At 37.4% G+C, this 16,413-nt stretch overlaps 1 protein-coding gene across 1 annotated transcript in view; it reads right to left on the bottom strand.

The window, feature by feature from the left end:
* LOC125224634 overlaps window positions 1–16,413 on the bottom strand; it is a 169,903-nt gene that overhangs the window by 18,769 nt on the left and 134,721 nt on the right. Inside the window, exons 15-16 of the mRNA XM_048128059.1 lie at window positions 16,321–16,380; window positions 6,017–6,177 (exon numbers count right to left, since the gene is read on the bottom strand). Of these exons, the coding sequence (XP_047984016.1) occupies window positions 6,017–6,177; window positions 16,321–16,380 (221 nt within the window). The remainder of the gene's footprint in view (window positions 1–6,016; window positions 6,178–16,320; window positions 16,381–16,413) is intronic.

Below are 16,413 nucleotides of genomic sequence, written 5' to 3'. Positions count from 1 at the left end.
TGAGAAAATTTAATAAGGAGTTTGAATCTGTTTTAGATTCAGATATTAGATATGGTGATATAAAGCTATAATATAGCAATAACCCTAAACTTTTGTCGTAGTTTTGAAGGACATTTTCTTTGGAAGCCCATTAATTTAATTAAATAATGCTAAAATTATAATACAGGGATCTCAAAGACAGCCTGTTTCAAGGTTTTCAGAGCTATTATATCTCCTTACATGTCCGAGCAATAGTAACCAATGAGATCGGCGATACGCTGTGGTGAGAGGGCCTACCGGGAAACAGGAAAAATAAATTTCTTTATTAGCCTCTTTGTCTTTTAAATAAAGAGTGAGGGAGTGAGAGGCCCTCGTGCTCTTAGTGTCATAATTTAATAGTGACGCTTGTTTGACTACTAAAAACTATGGCAAATGTTTCACTATAATTCTATTAGAAATATAATAAACTTATATAAAACACGATTTCCACTTTCTCGATGCAGTTCAAACCGCAATCAATTGGCATATAATTTCTCTGGCAGTAATCGCAGTGAAACTCGGTGAAAACTTATCTGCAGTATGCAACATCCGGCGCCACATCCGTTTAGCGGGGGAAAACAAGAGTAGATGACAGGTACTTATGTTTAGTGGTAATGGATACTCATTGAAAACGTGTTTACAAGTATGGCATAGTTAATATTTTCTCTTAAAATAATGCCCGCATGGATAGCCAGTATCTACATCTACATCTACGCGCCAAAAGTAGGTATCATATATACCTATATCTACCAGATTAACAAAGTCCGTGGACAAGTCGCAATTCGATCACGCTCCGTATAGCGTATGGTAATTATCATCTCCTTATCGCTCTTCCGTATTGGTCGGAGAGCCTGTTGCGTTTCGTTCGCCACGGAGCGTTAACGAAAAATGTCTGTATGTAACGAACGACCAAATTGTCTCGGATACAGCAAAGACTTTTTTTTTAATTTTATATTTAAAAAAAAGTATTATTTACTAGCTTTTGCCCGCGGCTTCGCTCGCGTCAGAAAGAGACAAAAAGTAGCCTATGTCACTCTCCATCCCTTCAACTATCTCCACCTAAAAAATCACGACAATTCGTCGCTCCGTTTTGCCGTGAAGAACGGACAAATGGATAGTTGAAAATCATCTGCTTTATAATTTTGCGCAACAATCATATTATGCAGTCCACGAATAACATCGCGAAATTTCGTTCACTGATATACATCTTCACTTGAATTTGTATTCTAGTCACACGTATTTTACATAAAAAACACGTTTTTAAATTCACCGATTTCTAAAGCATCTCCAAACAAAATGACAATAGCTCTGCTCACTGACCATTCGCAGTTCTTATTTCGTTAAAATAAAGTTATTGGTCATCTAAATAATGTATACGATGATACAATCACTACAATCAGACATAACGTGATTCGAACACGCGCCGGTAGCAAATAAAAAAGGTTCGCCTCACGTTCGTATGCAAACATGATATGAGCACGTTCCACAGTTCGAACGAAACGTAACCTAGTTTTAGTTCGATAATACGAATGTCGTTTTCCACGACATGTTGCGGTGGAAACTCGAATGGAGTCGACACGAGAGAAACCGCAAAGAGATAATGTTTCTTGTGCATGCGTAGAAACTGAGGTAATCTACATAATATATGCATTATCTCGCATGGCGATTGTTTTGTGATGTTTAGCGCGCTCTAGAGCAAAACGACGGAATCCACTACCTACAGTACTGGACAAGATTCTTCATACACCGACAAAAAAAATATACTTTCTATCATAATTTCTCTACCCTTAAACTTAACATCACAGCTGTGTTGAAAACTTTTGGCTAATTTCATGGCGTACAACATACAGACAACAATATATCAATGATTGTACAATTATTGTTTTACATGGGTATAAATATAAATATTAGTACTTTTGGCTCTGGACAAATTTGATCATACAGTAATTAAAATACGAATGAAATACAATGTATTAGTGTGTATGGCTTTCATCTGCTTTAGATATGGCTGCTTGTCTCGGAGGACCGTTTTCAGGTACAAACTGAAGGTATTTATCTAACCCAAGCTTTTTCCTGTGTGCCTACTAAAGTAGGCAAAGTGGGTATAATTCAGAATAACATTTGATATTTTCTTTGTTTTTCCAAAAACTTCCTTAAATTTTGGCTAGGATTGATAACATGAGACTATGTCAGCCATTGAAGCTACTTAATCCTATGAATCACAACGAACGCATGAAATAGACATACTAGTATTTTCTTTCAGTCATCTTTTCATATATATTCAGACGGGTGATGGCTGAAAGATAATACCAGTATGTATATCTCATGCGTTTGTTATGATTAATAGGAATGAATAGCTTGAATGGCTAACATAGTCTCATGTAATCAATCCAAGCCAAAATTTAAGGAAGTTTTTGGAAAAATAAAGAAAATATCAAATGTCATTCTGAATTATAGGTACCCACTTTGCCTACTTCAGCAGACACACAGGAAAAAGCTTGGGTTAGATAAATACTTTCAGTTTCTAACATAAAATGTTCCTCCGAGACAATCAGCGATATCTAAAGCAGATGACAGCCATACATACACACTACTACATTGCATTTCATTCGTATTTTAATTACTGTATGATCAAATTCGTCCAGAGCCAAAAGTACTGATATTTATATTTATACTCATGTAAAAAAATTATTGTACGATCATTGATATGTTATTGTCTGTATGTTGTACGCCATGAAATTAGTTAAAAGTTTTCCAATACAACTTTGATGTTAAGTTTAAGGGTAGAGAAATTATGATAGAAAGTTTATTTTATATGTCGGTGTATGAAGAATTTTGTCCAGTACCTACTGTAAGTTACATCATAAATATCGACACTGGAAATTTATTAAGATTCGTCTTAATACGACGATAAGCAGTTTACCATCTTATGTTTTAGCTCTCCTAAAACGTAGGGGTTTGTCCCTTACGACATGTGAAATGTCTAGTGGCGATATGTATAAATTTATTCTTATTTATAACATCCTTTTTGTATTGAAAATCGTACATACCTACGTATTTTGCGTCGATTAGTCGCATTTTTTTACAGCAATAGTAGATATTAATTATATTTAAAAATCGTAGCAATTAGCTAATTGAGTAATTTCTACAACTTCGCTATTTATGTATTACGTACACTAGAAAATCTGCGTTTGTACATTTTAGTAACGTAAAGAAATCATAAAACAAATATGACCTAATTTTTATGTAAACATCGAAACTTATAGCGCATTTTGTACGCATTTTACAATAAAACGTACTTAACAACATAACAATAAAATATTTGCATAGCATAGCATAGCATAAAAGTATAACAATATTACCTGACACCATGAAATCCTTTGATATTGGGCGATCGGAGGTATCGATCAAACTGCAATGCCGTGCGGCTTAACGAGATTAAACATATCGCGCGCGTTGACTGACGCGCTAATGGCACGATACCGTGGTGTTATAGAGGGATTCAAGTTTTATATGTTGTTTATGTTTTGATTTTGTTATTTTATTTTGCGTGGTTGATATTTTGCTTGTCACGTGGAGAAAACGACCTAATATTGTATATTTTATAAATACTGGGTAGATTTTGATATCTTTTAACTGCTTTTTTTTTTAAGTATAAAAACGTATGTTTATAGGTTAATCCATGGTATAATCATATCAGTATTGTGCCGCATGCGGTCGCATGCTTACGTCTTTCCGAAGCATACCTACACTTTTTTTTAAATACCGCCAGTCCGCCTGGTGGAAAGCGGTCACTGTAACCTATGGACGCCTGCAACTTATAAATACTTTAACTAATATCGATTGCTGATACCTGAAAAAAATGCGACTATTATGTTCGATATGATTTCACATATTAATATTGAAGGTTATAATTATAACTAAACAGTTTTCTTGAAATCGGAAACTTGTTAAAGGAACGCGTTTAGATCCTAGTTTTGTAATCATAAATTACTTTATACACAAGGTAATATGTATGTTCTTGCCCCCTTTAGCTTAGGCACCGTATATAATTTTATGCTCAAAGAGTATTTAGCTCGTTGGCTCCAGCATCCGATTTATTCGACCCGATGCAGGTATGGTTATTTGCGTTGTTAACTAATAAAACGAAATAATGAGATAATCTGTTGAAGCAAAATCGTAACTCGTAAATCGAAATTACGACCGATATTCCCATAGTAATAAACCAATCCGGAGGTTTAGCGTAGTCGATACAGCGAAGTCGCGTGACTGTAGCGAATCATTCACCGTCATTATTCTGTTTACCAAAACGGTTCAACCTTTTAACCCGACCACGCTTCGCGGGTATAAGCATATATCGAATTAAGTAAAAGTTGTTAGTTTGACTCTAAGAGATACTTTTAACAAGAAGGCAGCTCCCTTTTTTAGCTTGTTCTGCTATTTTTGTACAAAATACGCATTTACCATGCCGGACGCAATACACCCGGTTGACCTTAGGTATATAATTAGATCAAAGAAGTCCAGTTGAGAATTTTATTAGGTATCTCAATACAAACTCAGTGCGTGATATAAGTAACTTAATGACAAGCGAAAATGATGACTTTCATGTATTTAATTACACTAATTACCTATATATTTCTAATTCGCACACGCCTACACTAGGTATACAACATTTATGATTCTAGAGACAGCGTGAGAATTATGTTGGAGATTTATGTACCTGGGTACGTAGCCGAATGCACAAACGCTCACGAAATGCTCACGATAATATCTCTTTCGTAGCTATCTATCTCTATCGCTCTTGCGTATTGGCGCGACAGAGCCAGACTACATTACTTCGATTTCGTTTCGCGTCGCAGAAATGCCATTCGGTTACGCGGCGTGGGCCTGCATGTGTGTACTTGAACAGTCCCGTCTCGTACGGATGGTGCAATGACACTTAGTTCGCCTAGTTGTGCCACCTCTGCTCCCTGTACTATAAGGGACATCTGTAGTGGAGGTTCAGCTACCTTACCTGCGAGTACTTGTGCCGCCTCTGCTCCCGGTATAGCCGCTTCATGTGCTCGGCCTGCTGGCGCGCGAGCTCGCGCGCCGGCACAAGCGGCAGCGGGTCGTGTCGCACGGGACATCTGTAGTGGATGTTCACGGTACCTTACCTGCAAGTACTTGTCCCGCCTCTGCTCCCGGTATAGCCGCTTCATGTGCTCGGCCTGCTGGCGCGCGAGCTCGCGCTCCGGCACAAGCGGCAGCGGGTCGTGTCGCACGGGACATCTGTAGTGGATGTTCACGGTACCTTACCTGCAAGTACTTGTGCCGCCTCTGCTCCCGGTATAGCCGCTTCATGTGCTCGGCCTGTTCGCGCGCCGGCACAGGCGGCAGCGGGTCGTGTCGCACGGGACATCTGTAGTGGATGTTCACGGTACCTTTTACCTGCAAGTACTTGTGCCGCCTCTGCTCCCGGTATAGCCGCTTCATGTGCTCGGCCTGCTGGCGCGCGAGCTCGCGCTCCGGCACAAGCGGCAGCGGGTCGTGTCGCACGGGACATCTGTAGTGGATGTTCACGGTACCTTACTTGCAAGTACTTGTGCCGCCTCTGCTCCCGGTATAGCCGCTTCATGTGCTCGGCCTGCTGGCGCGCGAGCTCGCGCTCCGGCACAAGTGGCAGCGGGTCGTGTCGCACGGGACATCTGTAGTGGATGTTCACGGTACCTTACCTGCAAGTACTTGTGCCGCCTCTGCTCCCGGTATAGCCGCTTCATGTGCTCGGCCTGCTGGCGCGCGAGCTCGCGCTCCGGCACAAGTGGCAGCGGGTCGTGTCGCACGGGATATCTGTAGTGGATGTTCACGGTACCTTACCTGCAAGTACTTGTGCCGCCTCTGCTCCCGGTATAGCCGCTTCATGTGCTCGGCCTGCTGGCGCGCGAGCTCGCGCTCCGGCACAAGCGGCAGCGGGTCGTGTCGCACGGGACATCTGTAGTGGATGTTCACGGTACCTTACCTGCAAGTACTTGTGCCGCCTCTGCTCCCGGTATAGCCGCTTCATGTGCTCGGCCTGCTGGCGCGCGAGCTCGCGCTCCGGCACAAGCGGCAGCGGGTCGTGTCGCACGGGACATCTGTAGTGGATGTTCACGTCGCTTTCCACGTAGCGCCGTGGCGACTCTGTAGGGAGGATAAGTGATTCGTAAATTGTTGCCATTTGACTGATTTGAGTTCGTAAGCTATATCTGTCGCTTTAAATGATGGTCCTCATGGCAGTTCATTTTCGTGTTGAAATGTTTTGAAAATATGGCATAATATTTTATTTAGAAATGGGAAATTAAAATAAAAAAAGAGGTTTGAAGTCTGAGAACTGACATGAGGACTATCAATCGACACGAGAGATGTTGTAGGAGCTGCCATTATGTTTATAATTGGTAAGTACTCTGATCAGAGTATAGTTGCATATTTGGTTTTTTATAAATAAATTTACACAACAAATAACTATTTCCCCTCACTAGCTCGGAAACACGTGTATTTTCTTTAATATCAGCGGGTAAAAACGCATAATTAGACCTTGAGTATAGTCAAAATTTCTGCTTTAAAATTGATAAAAGTTGGTGAATCTAGTGATGACGACGATTTACCACCTGTGGAACTATTGGACGCCGTGATAAACGCGTTTTTTGCGTTGTACTTTCCTCGCTATAGTGAGGGGAAAAGTTTTGTGTTACACACGGGTGCAAATGTCAATTGGAAAAGGGGAAAAGTTTTGTGTTACACACGGGTGCAATTTTACTTCTCGTGTCTTGAAAAACTCGCAAGTTCAGGATTCTATTCTCGAACCACTCGTTTCGCTCGTGGTTCAACTAAGCAAAGCTATGGGTGCTAAGCGACGATATATTACACATACTTATATACATAGAAAACATCCATAATTCAGGAACAAATATCTGTGCTCATCACACAAATAAATGCCCTTTCCGGGATTCAAACCCAGGACTGCGTTTCAGCAGGCAGGGTCACTACCGACTGAGCCAGACCAGTCGTCAAATGACTTAAATCTCCAATCACTAAAATAAGTAAATAATTCAAGCTTTATCAGCTGCATTTCAATTAATGATAATATAATGATATCTATCTCTTTGTAGCTATACAAAACTTCTGTGAGTCATAACTCATATCCACCGATAGATACAATAGTTTTCAGCTTACTGACATCATTCTCATAACAATGATTGTTATTGGCCCAAAGCTCAGTCTATTATATCTTAATGAGCTATGTTGAAGAATGCAGTGAATTCATTGTTATTAACGCTTACGTACTACATGAACTTAATTGACAAAAAATACTATTTCCTAATTCTTGTTCAATGTTACTGTAAATTGTAACATGAAACGTAAACACCAACGAACAAGTACATAATTATAATTGTTATACTTTCACAAGAAATTAATTTTATAATTAAGTTACTTCGGGTAAAAAATATGAGCGGAAAAAAGTGAAAGTTTCGGATGTTATGGCGTCTCAAGTTATGCCGTAACATGGCTATTGATGATTTGTGCCGATTATGTGATGAGACGTAACTTCACACGGTGGAACAGGTTTACTAGTAGCTTTAAAATAATGTAGTGCGGTCAGCGACAATAGGAGCGAATGAAAGACACTAAAAGTAAGTGCCATATTTTTCCAAATAGAGGTTTTCTTTTACATTTAAGCCCCATTTAGATGGTACGAGTTTCTCGCCCGTCTTGGTCGAGAAACTCGTATGACATAATCGTATGCGATAATCGCCTGGCGAGTATCGTACGAAAACGTTTACATTAGTGCGAGAAATAAAAACTCGCATACGAGTATCGTATGCGAGACTCGCCAGGCGATTATCGCCAGGCGAAATAGTTTAGACGGAGAGTAGAATTTTCGGGAGATATTTCCATAACATTTCTCGACTCGTCTAAACCAGTTCTCGTATGACATTTTTTCTCGAACGTGCGATTATCGCACGAATCGGAGCGAACCGATTTTCATACGAGTTTTGCCTGTCAACTTGCGTGCCTAGTTGCAAATTAATTAATTATATACACATATATTATATGCTTTTTTATAATATTGGGTATAATTTACCTTGTATTTATTTGAATTTAAGATGAATAGTACCTAATAATATTAAAAACACTATAAATGATTTATGAAGGTCTCAATAATATACAATAGGGAAAGTAATGATTTCGACCGTAGCGTTACCTAGCTAATAAAATCTTGGTTGCGATACTTGCGATTAGGTTTAGGATATTATTATTTATTAAACATAGAATATAAATAACATTTTTTTTAAATTATCGTAGGCATTTTGCCCCATAGATATATGGGGTAAAATGTCAGTAGGTAAACATTAACTGTATAATATTAATAAGCCGAATTTATTTTTGGTTTTAGCAGTTACTGAGAGGTAGCTATAAATATAAAAACACCATGTTTTACATGATTTCTACTGAATACATTTCGACTGAGTAGCGTATAAACTCGTATACGATTCTCGCATATGTGGTTTGTTTACACGGAGACATACAAATATCAAAGGCGAGGCGATTATCGCCCCCTCTCGTGCGATATCGTACGCATAGTTTACATGATACGATATTTTTTCTCGTACTTCGATAATCGTACGTTCGAGGCGAGAAACTCGTACCATCTAAATGAGGCTTTAACGTCAAAATGCATTTGTCACAGAATAGTTTTATTGTTTTTAATACAGAGAGTATTTATTTACGCGCAATTATTTACTCTACGTAGGTGAAAATAACGAAGACTTCCATAGAAAATGTCAAAGCATCTTTTTTCGTGATGTTGGTGTTGGAAACATAATAAAAATTGTTTAGTATGACCTGACTAAAACAGTCTGACTTAACGAACATTTTTATTTCGTTTATTTATTAAAGCTACTTTTGGTGCTGGCTGTACTCACAGCAAAACATTCTAGTGACCACTGGTCGATCTTATCTGTTTGCCATAAGGTAAGCAAAGATAATATCTAAGACAAACTCAAATATACCCACTGATGCACGACGTTACAGGCGTTACAGCTTATAACAGCGTAAGATGTATTAATAGATAAGCGGAAGTAATTAAACGAAAGGAATCATTAGGCGGCGAGGAAATTACATAATTTTGGCGTTACGAAAAGTTCAATCTTTGACCAATTTTTTTTCTATTGAAGACTGTAATTCAATTATGTAGATTAAAGTGTTACACACCTTGTTAAGTAAGAGCTGTGTTATAATGGTTCAATATGAATGAGCTCGAGATGTAATAGTTATCGTTGTACATTGTTACACAGATGTATTGTTAGTTATGTTTGCTTTTTATTTATCTTCAATCGAACGCAGTCGATATGAAAAGAATAGGGTGCTGTTTAAATTTTAAAATATGAATACAGAATTTCAATTATCTCAAGATAATGATAATGTTTCAACAATATATTTTTATTAAGACGCAAAAGGAGGGGTCAATTATCTATATCTATACAAACGCTCTCGACTATTTCCTCTCTGGCTTTTGAAGATAGAGCAATGATTTTTTCAACACAGATTATTATTATTTTTAACTGTGTCAGACCAATTTGATTTTTTTGATATTCTTATTTTTAAAGACGATAGAGCCCTTCATAAAAAATTATGGCGCAAAAAAAGGTGTGGTATTCAAAATAAGTAACAATTAGCCAAAAAACTAACCGGCCCGGCAAGATTATTTCATTGTTATACAGATTTTCAAATTTCGTTACGATTGATTAAGGTTTGAAGGTGGAAACAGTCGAGAGAGGAACCTCGATTTTGAGTTGATTTGTTCTTAATGGACAATTTTTTTATCGATAAATCTAGTCAATAACACTAGTATATTTTAACTAAAATTCCCAAATTGAAAGGGGGCTCCTTTCCAATTTAGCATTTTCACTCCTGTTGCGTCTTAATGTTATAGTTAAACACGCGTAAGTTACATAAAAATCACTTGAACCAGCTCATACAACTATTTACCATATTTGTGAAGTTTAAATCGCATTGTAAGCATACGAATCGGGAGGCCCTTCGGAATACGTAAGGCAACTTTCACGATCTTGTCAGTCGGAGCACGTGCTTGCGTCACATACGGACATTTCTACACGAAAAGATAAAGCATAACTTGAATGGAAGATTGAGTCTTATGTTAAAGATAATACGATATTGCTGTGTATTACTGTTGTCTTTACATGAAGGAATGTTTGATTGCGCCAAGTAAGGTTGGACAAAATTTTCTTAGTGTTACTCAATCTAAGCTACATTTGGCAAGAGTACCACACCTATACTCTAGGTATCATATTCGTAACAATATTTTCTATCATCGTATACCTTCAAAAAGATACGCGGCCATTGGCGAACTATATGTACGAACTAAGTTTTCTCGCGTATTACTTGAACTTTGCTAGAGTTCATAGTAAATATATTCTATATATTTTTTCTACTCCCGTACCGTTATTCTTGAGTTACAAGGTCGTGCAGAGAACTTTAAAACCCTACATAAAAGATGACAGGACAAGTCTATCTAGTCTATACCCTGAAAACATTTAGTAGCAGTAGCACGATATAGCTGTTAAAGTTCAGTAAATACATTGCTACCAACTTAACAAACCAATCACTTCATCGTCGAAAATTAAAATATTGTATGCATTGTTTGTAAACATTGCTGCCAACCTTAGAATGTCAGATAAAGCCTGGCATTCGCAGAGTCGAGTCTCGTTCGTTTTCTGCTGCGTTCATTGGCGACGCGTCGAATCGCATTCAAATGTATGAGAACTCGATTCAACTCGGCTCGATTCGTCTTAGTGGCCAGGCTTCAGAGAACCATACCATAGACAGTATTATTTTCATGTTTGCACTCAAACTGCATAATTCAAAATGGTAGGTCCACTAGATAACTAAGATGACTGGAATTAGGTATTTGTTGAATTTATAATTTTCCTTCAAAGTGCTTGGTCGTAGAAAAAGTATTGTATGCAACGGTGTTTAACTGAGTCAAAAAATGCTCGTGGCGTCTTTATTAACAATTTTCGGCTTCGCCTCAAATTGTTACCCACGCCACTCACCTTTTTTGATCTCTTTTAACCACCAGTTGCATAAAATACTATTTAAGTAGGTTAGTAATCTATGAACACAACAGCCTGGCCCGAAAGTTTCATAACGGTGCTGTTACACGGGCAACACAACTGCCAGCAATTCACATACAATTGCCGCGTTTGTTCAATACGCACCAACTAATTATGGAGCAAACGCGGCAATGGTATACGAATTGTTGGCATTTATGTTGCCCGTGTAACAACATCTTTAGTAGCCATACCCCGAGTTTGACACTGGCATATTCGCTAGCGTCTAGGTAACTGTCGTTCGATGCATCTCGCTCACTACTAGCGAGATTTACAGTAAAAGTTACGCAGCCGTTAGGGAGATGTGATGTGTCAAACTCTTGGTAAGGCTGGATGCAATCGGTAAAAACACACAAGGTACAGGTACCTATACATTTGTCACGCATCAGCCTAGTCTGATTTTAATCAGTTATCTATAGCCCGAGTCTGTGTATCTAAAAGTACTTACTTACCCCCTTATATTCATAAACGTACACTAAAGTTATCAAGCCGATAAAGTTCGTTTGTCCCTTCCTATCACACCAATACGTCGGAAAGGGACAAACGAACTTTATCAGCTTGATAACTTTAGAATACGTTTATGAATAAGGGGGTTAGTTTATAACTTCTTTGTAGTATGATAATTGGATATAATCGTATCAAATTAGATACTAGGTAAATTAGTGTTATGAGGTAAACCGAAACGTACTTTCTACTACTTTCCTCACGTAATTACAGAAAAGAATAAATAAAAAAATGAACTTTCGCGGACTGTACTAGCTAGAGTAAATAAGACAAAATTAAACGCGTACTTTTTATGGTTAGCCATACCAAAGAAACCAATTGACTTTGCAATGACTTTTTAATGTGAATTGGTCGCGACATTGACATAATTCGCTCGTATCTCGTAAAAACTTGACAGTAATTACTAGGATTATCATTTCTAACGAGTAATTGAATTATAAGAGAGAGAAGAAGACATAATCGTTGAGATTTAGTTTCATGTACCTATTTGTACAGTAATCTCCAATGATGTACCTATATCACGAGGAAGAAAGCCAAATATGTTACTTTTATTTCTAGAGTCAAAAGTTCGTGATATAGGTATTGTTTGCTAAGATGTATAGGATATGTCATGTTTGTATGTATAGGAATGTTAAGAATTTGAAAAGATCTTTATTGATCTTTGACTCAAAATTGATAACACAGGTCGGTACAGTCAGGAGATAGAAATAGTAATTAATTAATATAAAATGCTTCAGATAACCAAGTGTTAATTAAAACTTAATTATACGGCTAAAACTTTAAACAAATACAATTTACAAATCACTTGCAATATTATTTCAATATCGAAGTTTTCACCGCAATAAAAACTTGACGAAATCATTTAGCATTTGTCAAGTAGGTACAATTTAGGTAAGAAACAATTTGTTCCTTACTAGCGGCACGACCTACGATATTTTTCGTAATCTGTTACTAAAGCATAGCGAGCTAATCAACCATGGCGATCTCAAGCACGTTTTTTTACAAATAAAACTTAAATACACAACTACACAGAGAGAAACTCATAGTTCATTAAGGAAACAAATAAATTTGCTCTAATGAGGTTAATTGAATGTAAAAACCAGAATTTGAAAATGATTATGTTCATGTTCAAGACATTTTATGGTACAAGATGAATGCTACATTAATTGGCTCACACTATAGTAATTGGCCATCCCAAATGTAGGCAAAAAAACAAGGTAATGTAATTATTTTAATGTGACGCGTGTACATTTACTTATAGTTATAAGCCCTATAAATGTAACAATAATTAATGAATCTACTTGTAAGTACTCACGTTATTATATCGCTATTGCTGCGACATGTTTCGGGCCAATTTTGGAGGCCCCTCTTCAGGCATATAGGAATTCACACGGCGAATAAACTCAGTGGGTTTAGCCGCATGTCGCACTAACATATCGCAGCAATGGCGGTATAATAACGTGAGTACAACCGTCAGATTCTTTAATTATTTGAATGTCTCACGAACATGTAACATTTCCTAAAATTTTTGAAATGACCTTTATTTTTAGAGCGGCCATTTCAAAAAACACAATCTTATTTCACAATATCTCGGTAAAATATTTTGAGATAAAAAAACTGAAAACCTGCACGTGTAAGACATGCCAGTGTTAACTCTAGTCTCTTTTCTCGCCATTCTTACAACCATTTTCCACTGTAGATTAATAATTTTATTGTTAAAATGTTGAATAAAATATTAAATATAGTTTTTGTTAAATAAACTCTCATCCGAAATAGAACTAATCACATCACAGAACCAAATCATATAACAAATAACACACCGTGAGCCGTCATCTTCTTAATTTGCTTCAAAATACCCATCACGGCACTTCACTACACAATACTCTAAAACACGCAATCCGTCTTGTCTACTTGTCCGTCTGTCAACGCCGCGACTGTCGTCTGATAGATCAGATGGTCCGCTTTCTTGCTACCACGTCCATAGCGCCGGACCGGACAGTCTCCGGACGAAGTAGTGGTCACTACGCGAGTAGCCGATGATGAAGTCATTCACCTGTTGTTATCTTTATCAACTGATTTGAATTTAGTTTCTTTTTGTTTAAGCGATAGCAAGATAATACAAATACGATTTAGAAAATGTACTTAGACGGCCTAAATTGTTTTAAAATGTTGCCTCGATTGGATCTCGGCTTTTATAATAGCGTAATAGAATGTAAGTACCATTCATATGAATTCTAAATACTTGAGTTAACGCATAATTTGATGATCGATTGTTACGTCAAATATGAAACCAACAATGACATTTTAGTAATTCGTCATTTCTTTTCAGAGATTTGAATATTGTGTTTTTGTTTGTTTAAGCGAGATTAAACAAGTAATATTTGGAAAATATACTTAGTTAGGCGGCCTAAGTAGTTTTTAAACTCTCGTTTTAAAATGTTGCCTGCATTGGAAGTCCGCTTTAATAATATAGTAATAGGATCAAGTATCATTAAAATTTCTAAGTACGTGCGCTAAAGCATAACTTGATGACCGGTTGCTACGTCAAATATGTAACCAACAATGACATAATTTAGTCATTCGTCATTTCTTTTCAGAGAAGGATTACCGATATAACAAAATAAGCAAAATGATTTCACTTCAAAAATACAATGATAAACTGCTGATATAACGTGGTCTGGTACAATAGCTATGAATACATTTATGACTAATTTTATATTTCATTCTACTTTTCTTTATGAATGGACGCCGGTCACAAGAAGGTATTGTATACAATCACAATACGGAATGTAGACAAAAAGTAATCACGAATATCACGATACGTGAACAATCGTCGATAATTTCGACTTCGGCTATTGAAACTATTCAACAAAAAAGTGCATTAGTACCTCAGAACTTAATTTAGATAGAAGAAACAAATTCATATATTTGTATAGGGGCCGAGCGTGTAAAATTTTGTACTGAAGTTGATTCTTGCCTGTAATTTTAAATATGTCTCAGGCTCTTGATTGTTCATAATTTTTGTGTTGTTGCAATTGAATATCACGTAACGAGGCATTTTTTATGTTTTGGTTGACTTCAATTTACAAAAATTGACGCCCGAAAGCTGCAAGCTGCGAGTAAAGACGGACAACTCAGTGGATTTCACTGAGTTCATTTGACACGCTAAGTAGATACGTTTGCTTGATCTATGGTATATATGACATCTGTGATTAGTACTCACTGTACGGCAGCGGAGCGTAGACATCCGGATATATATTAGTCCTGTTCACCCACTCGCTGGATTCATGCACAGTATGCCTGTTTTGCGTGTTTTTAACATCACCAGTTTTCCCTCTGAGTGCTACTGGTTTTTCCTGATGATTTTCTCTTTCTATTTCGTGTTCGCTTGATAAATTATGTATGGATGTTGAGAGTTTTCTTAATTGGATCTGATCGTCTTTATAAATAGTTTCAACAGGTGTATTAGTACTTGAAGAGGTTGATTTATTATTTTCTAATTGCATCGATTTATAGTCATCGGTAAGCTTATCGGTATTGGTGACGTCATTTTCGGTACTTGATTCGGTTTCGACAGTTGTTTGTACCAACGGTGGACTATGACTGTTACCTTTTTCACTTGATTCGTTACTCATATTGCTCTCAGTGTCATATTTGGCACTTTCTTTAGGACTGCCCTCCTTGGAAAAGTAAGCACCATCATCTGCATCAGTTTCACTCTCGTCGTAAAGCAAATTGGTTTTCACATACTTGTTCATGGCGATAATCGATTTAGATAAGGATCCTGAAGCCGGTACGTCACTAAAAAACCCATCGTCATCGTAAATTGTTTCATGTCTCCGAATGTACCCGTCCGGAGGCGAATTGCCACTATTATTTGTATCCATTTTTGCACCACACTTTACAAAGCTTAACACAATGGTTGTCCGCGTAAAACTGAAGCCAAGATAACCGAGATACGGATATTTTATCAGGGAAGAACTGAAGATAACACTTGTCGATATGTTATAACAAATACACGGCACCTCATTATTAAAATATGTAACACCGGCTTGTCGGACGATCACTATTAAATTGAGCGGAGGCCGCACACACTGTTTACAATCAAAAAACCGAACCAACAAGTTTTTTGCGCGTCAGGGTCAAAAATACGACCGTGTAACACGGCGTCATACTTTGATCTTAGGAATGTATTTAATTGAAATGAAGATACTAAGTAGCTTGTTGATAACCTAGTGAATGTCATTCGGTTACTTGAATTTATAATAAGAGGTCTTAATCGCGAGTCAAGACGTATGTTGACGCCGGCGGTCAGACATAACTTGAGAGCCCGATTGTTTTGAACAAAGGCTATTGTTTTTCATTCGCACAGTTAAATATTAAGTACAAATCACGCTCGCTAAAAATTTTCCGGAATGAAAGTACGGTTACGGAGATTATCTAATGTAGGTTATCTGGGTTTAGATACAGTTAATGAAGTCATGGTAGAATCAACATTTAAATCTGTACAAAAACATAACCATTTAACCAACCATAGTAATATTTGCATTAGAAGTTGAACATCTAAATAAAAGTAATGGTGTAAGCGCCAATCATTTACAGAGTAAATTGTTTTTACACAGAACTTTATTTAATATCACTAACTTACCGGTATCCGAGTGGGTTCCATTTAGCGCACGCCGCGGTGGTTCCGGAGCTGAGTCGGTTTCTACCAGAGTAAAACACGATGATGAGGGAAAAC

This window comes from Leguminivora glycinivorella, chromosome 3 (assembly GCF_023078275.1).
Source record: "Leguminivora glycinivorella isolate SPB_JAAS2020 chromosome 3, LegGlyc_1.1, whole genome shotgun sequence".
In the NCBI taxonomy this organism is placed as follows: domain Eukaryota; kingdom Metazoa; phylum Arthropoda; class Insecta; order Lepidoptera; family Tortricidae; genus Leguminivora; species Leguminivora glycinivorella.
Note: the sequence above shows the minus strand (reverse complement) of the source record. Positions and strands in the feature narration are given on the sequence as shown.